Below are 13,332 nucleotides of genomic sequence, written 5' to 3'. Positions count from 1 at the left end.
ATATCTACTAGTAAAAGTAAGTCTTTACTTTGAGCTGCTATGGTTATGTACTTCTTTGTAACTAGAGAGAAATTTAGTTCATATTATAGGCCCTGAGTCATTATCCTACTTTATGGAACTACTTGTGCTTTATTAAGTTTGTGTGATTTTTGTAAATTTACTTTTTAGCGTAGTAATATACATTTATACATGTATACATACATGTGCATATATACATATATGTAATTTTAATCTTTTCAAAAATTGAAAAGTGCAGGTTGGTAGCACTGATTACATTCACAATGTTGTGCAAAACTTTACTACTATCTATTTACAAAGTTTTTATCACCCAAAGCAGTAACACCCTGCTCCCTAAGCCCTCTACTCGCAAGTCCAGGTAACCTCTAGTGTACTTCCTGTTCCTACAGATTTGTCTTTTCTAGACAATTATATAAATGGGATAAGGCAGTATTTGACCTTTTATGTCTCAATATTTCATTTTCCTTAGCATAGCATTTACAAAATTCATCCACAGCTTATATCAGAAGTTCATTCCTGGGTGGGGGAGATAGCATGAGACACCAAAGATTCAGTTTCAGTTCCCCACACTACCATAAGTCAGGTCTGAGCAGCACTCTGCTTTAAAAAAAAAATCCTTTTCACGACTTAATGATTGATATTCCATTTTATGTATATACCACCTTTTGTTTTTCCCCTCATCTGTTGAAACATGCTCAGCTCACTTCCTCTTTTGATCATTGTGAATAATACTGTTGTAAACATTACTTTGCAAGCATTTGTTTGAGTCCAGATTTTCAGGGGGGTTTTTTGAGTGAAATTGCTGGGTCACATAGTGATTTTATTGTTTAACTTTTTCAAAGAGTTGTGTGATTATTTTTTTTAATTTTTATTATCCTTTCACTTATGTTTCTTCAGCATTATTTTTTTGGTGTGCTTATTTCCTTGGTTGACTTTTGCTGTTAGTTTTTGAACAATTAATTTGTTTTGATCATTCATTCTTTCTTCTTTGTTCAATTGTTTGTCTTTCAGACCCGAATCAGAACTCCATCACAGGGGAACACAGCCAACTGTTAGGTATAGTATTACAGTGGGAACTGACTCTAAAGTTACACTTTCCCTACTTTACTAACTGGCATCACTTCCTTCCCTACTATAATGATCTATATTCTCTCCCTCTCCCCATTTTCTACTCTTAAATTCTCAATTTCCCCTCCTGCTCTTTCTAGTTCTGAAATGTAAGTTTTCGGATGCTAATTCAGCAATTAGTTGCTAAGACTCTAGTAACAAGGGGGCCAGGCGCACATTACCATGCACAAGGACCCATCAAGCCCTTGCTCCCCACCTGTAGGGGAGAAGCTTCACAAGCAGTGAAGTAAATGCTGCAGGTCCCTCCCTTCTCTCTCTCTCTCTCCCCGCGCACGCGCACATGCACGCGCACATGCACACGCACACACACCGCACCCCTCTCAGTTTCTCTCTGTCCTATCTAATAAGATAGAAACATGTCTACCTTGCCTTGCGTATTTTTTGAGCTTTGGCGCCGCGTGGAAGGTGTTAGGATTCCTCGGGAAACTTCTCTCTCCATCTTTCTCTGTTTCTGTTTGTATACCTGAAAAAGTCAGCCCAGAGCAGTGAAATTATACATGTCCGAAGGCTTGAAAAAATATCTATAAGAATTCAAGCTTCTCTCTGTCTTTTGCCACTAGGGTTATTGCTGGGGCTCAGTGTACCTGCACATTGAATCCATCACTTTCAGTGGCTTTGCTTTTGTTTTCCCTTCTTTCCTTTTCATTTTGAGATGACAGAGAGAAGTTGAGGGGAAAGGGGGACAGAGAGGGAAAGAGGGGGGAAGAGAGAGAAAGAGAGAGAGAGAGTGGGAAAGAGAGAGAGAGACAGACTGCAGCATTGCTCTTCCACTTGTGAAGCTTCCCTCTACAGGTGGCTTAAACCCGGGTCCTTGAGCCTGGTAACAAGTGCACTTAACCAGGCAGAGTGCCCCAGAAGCTTCTCTTTTCTAAGATAAGTTTGAAAAACACAATACATACCGCCTTAGGCTTAACAGTCATATTGCACATTTATTATTTTCCTAGATATTTTGGCCACCTTCATGGTAACTACTGTAAGTATTTCATAAAACATCATGTTCTTGGGGTGGTGAAATAGCTCACTTAATATGCTGCTTACCAACTGTGTGACCCAGGTTTTTTTTTTTTTTTTTTTTTTTATTTAAATAAACCAGAGCACTGTTCACCTCTGGCTTATGGTGGTGCAGGGGATTGAACCTGGGACTTGAGAGCCTCAGGCATGAAAGTCTCTTTGCATAACCATTATGCTATCTACCCCTGCCCATGGCCCAGGTTTGAGCCCAACACCTACTGCATTAAAGGAAGATTCAGCGCTGTGCCCTCTTTCACTCTCTGTGCCTGTCTCTATAAAAAAAAGTCATAATCTTTATTATTATTTCTTCATTGGGGGATTAATGGTTTACAGTCGACCGTCAAATATAGTAGTTTGTACATGCATAACATTTCCACATAACAATTCAACCCCCACTAGGTCCTCCTCTGCCATCATGTTGCAGGACCTGAACCCTGCCTCCCACCCCAGAGCCTATTACTTTGGTGCAGTACACTAACTCCAGTCCAAGTTCTGTTTAGTGAGGAGTCATAATCTTAAGTAAGCTATAGAACTTACTGTTCCAAGGCTGGTTTGATAGATCACATGGATAAGGGCTGACCTTTTCAAGTAGAAAGAGGGAGACAGATACAGAGAGTGGGAAAGATAGCACAGCACTGAAGCTTCTTTAATAGTGGGAGTCAGGTCTAATCCTGGGCCATGCGCATGACAAAGCAGAGGCACTATGCAGATGAGATACTTAGCCAGTCTGTCAAATTAATAGATATACCAGGAATGGTTTACATTTCATCAAAAGATTTTGCCTGACCATGAAAAGGAAATTTTATTTTTTGCCTGCCAGGGCTTGCACCTGTGCAGTCCCACCACTCCTAGGGGCTACTCGCCCTCCCCCCCTTTTGATTTCAGTCAAGACAGAATGGGTGAGAGAAGCAGAGGGAAGGGAAGACACTGTAATACCACTTCACCATTCATGCACCTACCCTGTTGCCTTGTGTGGTACTCCTGTGTGATGCTGGGAGCTGAACCCCCACACTTGGTAAAGTGTGTATTATGCCAGTTAGCCCTCCCCCTTACATTATTTCTGTCCCTGATAGGTAGCGAAGTTTGAGAAGCAGTTCATCATCTAGGAATGCGATGATGTAGGAAGAACTTAGCTAATGAAATGGATAATCAAGGGAGTTGGCACCACTTCAGTGATAGTAAGCCAAGTTTTGTTTCTAGTTAAATATTTTTTTCCCTAGCTAAGCACTTGTAATAAAAGAGGAAAGATTAATAGTAGGCAAGAAAAGTAATAGTATGGGAGGTGGGTGGTGGCATGCACATTACCACACGCAAGCATCCGAGTTCAAGTTTCCAGATTCCACCTGCGGGGGTGGGAAGTGTCACAAGTAGTGAAGCAGAGCTTCAGATGTCTTCTTTCTTTCTCCCTCTCTATTTTCCTCCCCTCTCAATTTCTCTGTCTTGTCAGCTAAAAAGAAAAAAGGAATGAAAGAAAAGAAAAGAAAAAAGATGGCCACCAGGAGTGGTAGATTCATAGTGTGTTCTGAAGGTGTGTAAGCCTCATAAATAACCCTGGTGGCAACAAATAAAATAAAATAAAGAATAATATGTGACAGATGGGGGAAGGTGGTTTATCAAGTAGAGCACTGAATTTGCATACATGAGGGCCCTCAATTCAATCCCAGGCATCATATATGTTGAAGCAGAGTTCTGATGTTTCTCTCTTCTCTTTCCTCCCTTTCTTCTCCTCTCCTCTCCTCTCCTCTCCTCTCCTCTCCTCTCCTCTCCTCTCCTCTCCTCTCCTCTCCTCTCCTCTCCTCTCTCCTCTTCTCTCTTCTCTTCTCTTCTACTCTTTTCCCTCCCCTCCCCTTCCCTTCCTTCCCCTTCTCTCCTCTACCCTCCTCCCCTCCCCTCCCCTCACATCTCATCCCCTCCCCTCCCTTCCCCTCCTCTCCCCTCACATCTCATCCCTTCCCCTCCCTTCCCCTCCTCTCCCCTCACATCTCATCCCCTCCCCTCTTCTTCTCTCCTCTCTCTCATAAACTTATGTCTTTACAAATTAATATTTGAATGGCCAGGAGGTTGCACACCTGGTTAAGCACATATATTACAGTGCACAGGGATCCAGATTCAATCCCCTGGTCCCCACCTGTAGGGGGAAAGCTTCACGAGTGGTCAATCAGTGCTTCAGGTCTCTCTCTTTCCTTCCCCTCTCAATTTCTCTTTGTCTCTATCCAATAACAACTAAATACATAAAAACATTAAAAAATTAAAATTAAATTAAAAATAGTATTTGACATGAAGGGGATACTTTGTAGTCATTACTCAAAAACCTATACTATTTCAAAAACTTCTTCAAACATTAATCCTATTAATCCCTACAATTAATTCAATTTTAAACAAACCTCAGAATTAATCAAGTCATTTAGCTAGAGTTTCAAGTATATTTATATTGCCTATATATACCTATATTATATACCCTATATTCTATTTGTTAGGTTCATTATGTTCTGTTATAGTCTTTCTCTCTCTCTCTTTTTTGTCAAGCTCTTACTAATCACATATACTGTCTCCATTATATTTGTTCTAACTGTAATCTTAAAATTGTTGAGGGGTTGAATTATTAAAGGAAAAAATTGGAGTTTATAAACAGTGAAAGGTCATTTTTTTGTTGTATTTTGTAAACATCTTATAGAATGTCAGAGAAGATATTGTTAGTTTGCATTAAAAATTCTATTTATAAAAACTTCATTTGAGGGATCTGGGAAGTGGTACAGTGGATAAAGCATTGGTCTTTGAAACATTGTCTCATTTGATCCCTTGCATTACATAGTCCAGAGTGATGCTCTGGTTCTGTCTTTCCTACACTCTTGTTAACAAATTAATGACTCTTTAGAAAAAAAAATTAATTGCATAGTTTGACCTAGTAGATGAAAAACTGGTTCAAGTGCCTTGATAAATGCAATTTATAATGGTATCTCTCAAACCTAAATGGTTTTCCTGTCAACAGAGTATAGTTAACTTAGTGTATCTTATGTTCCCACTGACTCACCAACTGTCTTGCAAAATTCAGGGTCAGGATGAGGAGATATATAGAGGGATGAAACTGCTGTTGTGATAAAGAATCAAGTTGTGGACTTCCTCTGGTTGTGCCAGAGAGAGATTTCAATTTAAAACTTTTTGGAAACAAACAAGTGAGCAATGGGCTATGGTATTTTTATAATGAGTTTTAGGAAAATATTTCCAGTCTTACAGTTTTTCTCAATGAATGAGAAACTCAGTTGAGGTTTGCATAACTTTTTCTTTCTTATTCTCTCTCTCTCTCTCTTTTTTTTTTTGTTGCTGTTGTTTTAATTTTATTGCCACCAGTATAGTTGGTGGACTTTGGTACGCGCATAACAAATCCACCACTTCCAGAAGCCTTTTTTTTTTTTTTAATCCATCCTTGTTGGAGAATGGGCCCACTGTTTCTGAAAGTCCAGACCATTGTTTGCATGAGATCCGAGCCGATTGACCCCCAACTCGAGAGAAGGGCTGGTTCCCCTGGTCTCTGGAATTTATGACAACTGGAAACCCCTGGACATGGGTACCTTTCTATACATGCCACCTCCCCCCTTTCCTTCTTTGATTAAAAGCCGTGGATCACTGTGTTAACTTTAAAACCCCAGCAAACATTGCTCAGCTTTTCCTCTCTCCTGTTGCCCTAAAGTGCCTGCAATTTACCTCCAATGTACATTGTAAAGCTTATGATCAAATAGTTTGTTGGTAAAAATGTAACTATGCATTGTCTTGCTCTGTGTTTGGGTTAGTGGATACCCCAAATCTTCCTCCCGAGTTATGGCCTATATCTACTTGCTTTTTCTTTCAATAAACGAATTGTCCTCTGAGGCTTTTCCCAGAGCTGACTGTCCTGTCTGTCTGTGCACTTTGCCCTCGGCATGCTGAGCTACCCCAGGAACCTCTGGGGGCCAATTTTAGGTATGTCCCTAGAAACCTATGTCTTAGTAATCTTTGCTCGAGCTTGATAGCTTACACAGGGGTGGACTAGAAATACTGTCTGCGAAGATGGTGTCAGAGTTGAGAGTAGAACTAGGAAGCAGGATTACGGCAGAGAATTGCTCACAAACTTGAATAAAATGTGTAAATGCAGTTAACTGTTTACCACAGTGATCTTACCTGGGGTCCATATAGATTCATATTTAGCACTGGAGTTTGTATAGCCTCTGAGTCCTTGTCAGTCAAACAGAAAATATTGAATTATCTCACCCATATGGGATAAATAAAGAAAGCAAAGTCAAGGGAAGACAAACTTTTGGATCTATAGTACAGTATTGAGATTACCAAAAGGATTTGTAGTGTGGGTTACAAGAGTAGAGAGGGTCCAGTGGCTTTGGTGGGAGGGATACTAGTACTTGGATATTATCAGTATTTTAGCATATTTAATATCAGTTATTGAGACAAGTGTGTTAACCCCCCCCCCATATGATGATAGACTTGCCAGTTTCTCACTGTAATTCTGTCCATTTTTCCTCAAATATTTGGAGGCATGGATGGATGGTTGTGAGCCTCTTATTGGCTATCAGTGATCCTTTGTTTTTGGTGTTCATTCCCTTTCGTAATCTTTTCCCCTTTTAAAAAGCTGAACCTAGTGAATCCTCCTAATTAACAAAGTGAAATGTTTCACTTTCTATTCAAATATGTATGTATTTGTTTGTTTATGAGAAAGAAGATGGAGGAAAAGAACCAGAGCATCATTTTGGCATATACAATTCCAGGTTTGAATTCAGGACCTCAAACTTGAGAGTTCAAAGCTCTATCAGCTGTGCCACCTCCAGAGTGCACAACAGTTTCACTTTCAAAATGAGGTTAAGAAAACACTGAATCTACCTTTCACTCCCTCCGGCTCTCTTTGATGATTTGGTTTGAGTGAACCTATGATGTAAACTGTCCTGTAGAAAGGTCCATATGTTGGGACCAGGCAGTGGCACGCCTGGTTAAGGGCACACACTACAGGTGCAAGTCCCTGGTTCAAGCGCCTGGTTTGTATCTGCAAAGGGAAAGCTTCACGAGTGGTGAAGTAGAGCTGCAGGTGTCTCTCTGTTTCTCTCTCTCTCCCTCTCCTTTCTCAATTTAGTAGTTTTCTCTTAAAGATAAGTTTTCTCTAGTAGTTTTCTCTTAAAGATAAGTTTATTATTAGTATAAGTATCAGCTTTCTTTCTTTTTTTTTTTTTTTAAAGTATTGACCAAGTTTCTTTATCCCGTCCCGTCCCGTCCCTTTATTGCCACCAGGGTTTTCGCTGGGACTCGGTGCCTACACTGCAGATCCAGTGTTCCTGGAGGCTATTGTTTCCCTTTTGTTGCCCTTGTTGTTTATTGTTGTTGTTGCTGTCGTTGTTGTTGGATAGAACAGAGAGAAATCAAGAGAGGAGGGGGAGACGGGGAGAAAAAGATAGACACCTGCAGACCCGCTTCACTGCTTGTGAAGTCATTACCCCCCTCCCTGCATGTGGGGGGCCGGGGGCTCGAACCAGGTTCCTTACACAAGTCGTTGTGCTTCATGCCATGTGCACTTAACCCGCTATGCTACCACCTGGGCGCCCTTCTACTGTATTTTTACATTATAGTTCTAAACAGCCGATACCTTGATTTTATTGTTTCATCCAATATATAATTCTACCATTCTTCATTGTAACAAGTGAATTTAGTGTATTTTCATGATTATAACTATTAGTATAATTGATGTAATTGAACGATTTTATCATCCAGGGTTATTGCTAGAGCCTGGTGCTTGCACCTACAAACCCACTGTTCCTGGCAGCCGTTTTTTCTTTTTTTTTTTTCTCTTTCTATTTTATTACATAAGAGAGAGAGAAACTGAGTGAGGAGGGGGAGAAAGGGAGAGAGAAAGACACCTGCAGACCTGCTTCACCACTCTTGAAGGTGCAGATGGGGAGTGGGGGCTCGAACCTGGGTTCTTATGTATGGTAATATGTGTGCTTTACCAGGTGTGCCACTGCCCAGCCCCACTTTGTTTCCTTTTTCATCTCTTCTTATTTAAAAATCATACCATTTTACCCTGCCCTACAAAAGATCAAAATTATTGATTTATTTATTTATAATTTATAATTTATATTTATTTATTGGATAGAGGCAGCCAGAAATTAAGAGGGAAGGGAGTGATAGGAAGAGAGACAGAGAAAGACACCTGCAGCCCTGCTTCACCACTTGCAAAGCTTTCCCCTTGCAGGTGGGGACCAGGGACTCGAACCCAGACCCTTGAGCACTGTAACATGTACGCTCAACCAGGTACGCCACCACTCAGCCCCAAGATCAAAATAATTTTAATACACTCACACATCACCCCTATAATGTTGTTACTAACTAGAATTAGTCAATGGGAAGTGGATTGACTATTGAATAAGAGGGTTTTGGTAAACTGTGTGATTGTTGCAAATATGGTCTGACTCCTTTATATCGTTCTAGCTAGTCTTTTCCTTCACTTTATATCAGCCATGTTATCAGTTCTGTTTCATGAATCCATGGCAGTGGAGACCAGGAAATGTACTTGTATTATTTAAACTTAAAGATAAGTTTATTACCAGTATAAGTATCAGCTTCCTTTTTTTTTTTTTTTTGCCTCCAGGTTTACCGTTGGGGCTCAGTGCCTGCACTATAAACCCACTGCTCCTGGAGGCCATTTTTTCCCATTTTTGTTGCCCTTGTTGTATTTTTTGTTATTGTTGTCATTGCTATTGTTATTGTTGGAGAGGACAGAGAGAAATGGAGAGAGGAGGGGGAGAGAAAGATAGACACCTGCAGACCTGCTTCACTACTCATGAAGTGACCCCCTGCAGGTGGGAAGGGGGGGGCTTGAACCAGGATCCTTAGGCCAGTCTTTGCACTTTGTGTCACCTGCACTTAACCTGCTGCACTATTGCCCGACTCCCTCCCCCCTCCTTTTTTTTTGTTGTATTGACCAAGTTTTCTTTTCCTATCCTATTCCTATTTATATTATTTATTTATATTATTATGAAACCGTTTATATTATTTATATGTTTTATTTATTTATATATCCTATTTATATTATTATATAAAGTAGCAGTCCTTTTTATTGACATATATTGGTTTACAATATTGTAAGATTCTAGGGGTATCATTTAATACCTATAGAAGTTATGTGTAACGCAACGAGTACCACCTCGGTATGCTTCGCTTCAGACTGTGTCCAGAGACATCAGGCATGGAGTGTCAGCCCTTCAGCCTCATAACTCACGTGAGACCTTTCCTTTCATAGGATTTTCTAATTCTATTCCAGGTGGTTCACTTCCCAAAAAAGTCTCAAAACTTAGATATAGAACAGGTCCCATAAGATAGGGCATATGTTCACATGTATCCACAAATTAGGGCAAAATATATACCTGAAATCAAAAGTATACAATAGTCTGCAGTGAATCAGTATGAAGTTCATAATGAAATAGTGTCTACTTAGGCTTAGATACTTCCCTCACCTATTTCCTATTATACTTCCCTCACTCACTCCCAAGCTATTCTTATCAAAGCAAGGACTGTAAAAGCTGAATTAGGGCAAGAGACTGGCATACTTTAACAATGACTCTTTAGTCACTGTCAGGCCACCCCATCAGCTGAGGCCATATTCGGGGAGTCCTGAGATTCCCAAACAGACATGATGGGCCTAGACCTCAAATAAATTCCTCTCTCCGTTGTTATCGGTCACCTATATGAGGAACAAACGAAACACATTTTTGTGGACCCCCATAGGACCTTGCCCTCTACTTGGATCAACAATGGTAGAGAATGTTCCATCTTCTGAAGGGAGGCTGGACAACATACTCTATGCTACACCTGAGTCCTGAAATTGAGGCAGCTTGGAACGTTCCTACTCATGACCACAGAATGTGAGCTCAGATCTGCAGGCATGCAGAGGTCATATAGGCTCCTAAGCTGAATATGGGCCCCATATCAAATCAAATAGATGGGGTTTACAGTCAACAATATTTATACACATTTCCTGTATTTGAGAGCTACTCTCTTCCCTGATCCAGCTTTCTGGTCCTTTTTCCAGCCATGATACCATCTCCCCAGACATCTCCCTGGATACACCTGCATATCAGATTTAGGGCTCAGGGGGAAAAAGAAAAAAAAAACTTGTATAGCCACAGGCCCTTTGGAATATAACTAAAATATGCCTACTAGCTATCTACAGAACTGAGACCCCCCTACTCTTCATCTGCACTATTGCAGCCTTTAGGTTCATGATTAGTCAACAACTTGCTTGGCTTTATATATTAGCTCTTTTCAGCCACCAGGTTCCAGATACTAGCATGATGCCAACCAGACTTCCCTGGACAGATAACCCCACCAGTGTGTCCTGGAACTCTGATTCCCCAGAACTGTGCCCCACTAGGGAAAGAGAGAGACAGGCTGGGAGTATGGATCGACCTGTCAACACCCATGTTCAGCAGAGAAGCAATTACAGTAGCCAGATCTTCCACCTTCTGCATCCCACAATGACCTTGGGCCCATACTCCCAGAGGGTTAAAGAATAGGAAAGCTATCAGGGGAGGGGATGGGATACAGAGTTCTGGTAGTGGGAATTGTGTGGAGTTGTACCCCTCTTATCCTATGGTTTTGTCAGTGTTTCCTTTTTATAAATAAAAGAAAAAAAGAAGTTATTTGTTTACAACTCACTACACCCACCACCAAAGTTCTTTTGCCATCATACTCCTTGGAACCCTCTAAGTAACATCTTCTCATTCCTTCCTCTCAGTTTTCTCTGATAAACAGGGTGGTTTTCAGGGTTTAAGTCAGTGTGACAGCTACCAACTCCTTCCTCCCTTCCTTCCTTCCTTCCTCCCTCTTTTCTTTCTTTCTTTCTTTCTTTCTTTCTTTCTTTCTTTCTTTCTTTCTTTCCTTCTCTCTTTCTTCTTTCAAATTTATTTTAGTTATCTATATTCCACAAGAGTGAAATCATCTAATAGATGTCTTACAGTAGTGCTGGGGATTAAACCTGTTACCTCAGACATGAAAGTCTTTTGCAGAATTTTGAACTACCTTGACTCCCATACTTTCCCACAGGAGTTAAAACAGTGGTTAGCACGTCACAAGAACTTAACTGTTGTTGAATTAATTTAACAAAAAAAGTAGACAGAATAGCATAATGAACCTCCATGAATGTCTCATCCAGCTTCTACAGAGTTGTGAATATTTTCAAACCTACACTTAATTTTTTTCATGCAATATTTTAGCGATTCTTTTGCTTGCTTCATGTGAGGAAAAGAAACTAGGCCAGGAACTCTGGCATATGAATTGTTGGAAATCACATCCAGAGAAAATCATGCCTGTAAGTCCTATACTCTGCCCTCTGAGTATATGCTTGGCCGATTCCTGAAATATATTTAAGAAATGTTCAAGGAAGAAACTGTCTAGTACTAGAGAGACAGTTTACTGGCTTGAGCATGTAACTTGCTATGAACATGGTCCAGGTTTGAGCCCTAGCATCACATGGCAGCATCAGAAGAAGTTTTGATGCTGTGGTATCTCTCTCTCCATCTCTGGTTCCCTGTTTGACTGAAAGAAGCCCAGGAATGGCAAAATTGTAATTTCTTCTCTGGAAAAAAAAAAAAAAAAAGAAAAGAAAATTACAGCTATCTTTTGACTTAGCTCATCTTAAAAAAAAAAAGTAAACATTTCATACTTACATTTCTTTGACTATCTCAAATAATGTCTTTTAACATTTGATTGTGCAATCTAGCAAGTTTCATACTTAGCATGTATCTTAATGTTGGCCTGTATTTTTAAGTCTATTTTAACTTGTAAGAGTTTGCCTTTTATGCTATTTATTTGTAGAGTTGAGTGCTCATGCTACAATGCACAGGGACCCAGGTTCAAACACCTGACTCCCACCTACAGGGAGAAGGCTTCACAAGTGGTGAAGCAGTGCTGCAGGTGTCTTTCTCCCTCACTCTTTCCCTATTCCCCTCTCAAATTTCTCTCTGTCTCTACCCAAGTAAATACAATATTTAAATAAAAATAATTCATATTATCATATAGTATTTCCCACTTTCTGAATTTGATTACTACAGATTTGTGATGATGTTTAATATGTTTTACTCCTCTGTTTTTTGTGAAATCTCATGTATGGAAGGCATGCTCTTTACTGAACCAATTCCCTGGACCTAGATTTTGGTTACTCTAGTAAGAGTATAGTCTTTATAGGCTAGAATTCTCCAAGAGTAGTATGCAGTTAGAGAGGTGGCACAGTGGGTAGAGGTATGAGATCCCAAGTTCAGTCCCTAGCATTATATGTGCTAGAGCGTTGTTCTGCCACACCCTCTCCTCTCTTCTCTGTAAATAAATCAATTAAAAAAATAGCAATTCTAGAGACCTTTGTATTACTAAGGAGGAATACACCATGCTTGCTTGTTTGATGTTTATTTCCCCTTGGAGAGTGAGCCACATTCTCCAAACAGTGCTGATTAAATGATATCATTCTGAGTGAATACAGGTACACTTTATACATAGTATCTTGTTATTTGCTTTATATGGCATGAATATAAAATAAAGTTAGTACTGCTGTTAAAAATGATATCATTCTTATGTTGATATGTGAATATGAAAATTGGTTCCATTAATACAGAGGCAATATAGAGTTACTTGGTGCTGCTGATTTTTCAATACCAATTAAGAGACTAACTTGGCCTACTTTTTTTTTTTTTCCAGATGATGGGCATAAGAAAGCTCGGAATGCTTATCTCAATAATTCTAACTATGAAGAAGGAGATGAATATTTTGATAAAAACTTGGCACTCTTTGAGGTAATATATAGCAATGAACTAGGACAGACATTTCAGGAACAGATTTCAAGATAGTTATTGTCTATTCCATTTAGTTATAAAATAGTGTAGTAGTTATAACTTGATGCAGTTGATCTATATAATCACATTAATTGTTTCTAATTAATTAGTAGTCATGAAATCAATTTTCTATGAAGTAAGCAGGAGGAGTATTGACTGTGCAGGTACACTGAGAACCTTGCCGTTTACCTCAGCTACAATCGGAATATTTACCTCGTAATCTTCTGTCCTCTAAATATAAAGTAGTGTATTTTTCCATTTCGTGTTTATAAAGATCATTTACCTTAAAGAACTACTTAACAAAGATCAGTGAAGGAAGCAG

General features: G+C 39.7%; 1 protein-coding gene across 3 annotated transcripts in view; it reads left to right on the top strand.

Moving 5' to 3' along the window:
• SLC12A6 (solute carrier family 12 member 6) overlaps positions 1-13,332 on the top strand; it is a 135,081-nt gene that overhangs the window by 61,351 nt on the left and 60,398 nt on the right. For 2 of the 3 annotated variants that reach the window (XM_007521673.3, XM_007521676.3), the window contains exons 2-3: positions 1,030-1,074; positions 12,877-12,971. In XM_007521673.3, the coding sequence (XP_007521735.1) occupies positions 1,030-1,074; positions 12,877-12,971 (140 nt within the window). The remainder of the gene's footprint in view (positions 1-1,029; positions 1,075-12,876; positions 12,972-13,332) is intronic. The other variant, XM_007521675.3, reaches the window with a different exon arrangement.

Source organism: Erinaceus europaeus, chromosome 16, assembly GCF_950295315.1.
Source record: "Erinaceus europaeus chromosome 16, mEriEur2.1, whole genome shotgun sequence".
In the NCBI taxonomy this organism is placed as follows: Eukaryota; Metazoa; Chordata; class Mammalia; order Eulipotyphla; family Erinaceidae; genus Erinaceus; species Erinaceus europaeus.
The sequence above is the reverse complement of the archived record's forward strand: the minus strand, read 5'-3'. Positions and strand labels throughout refer to the sequence as shown.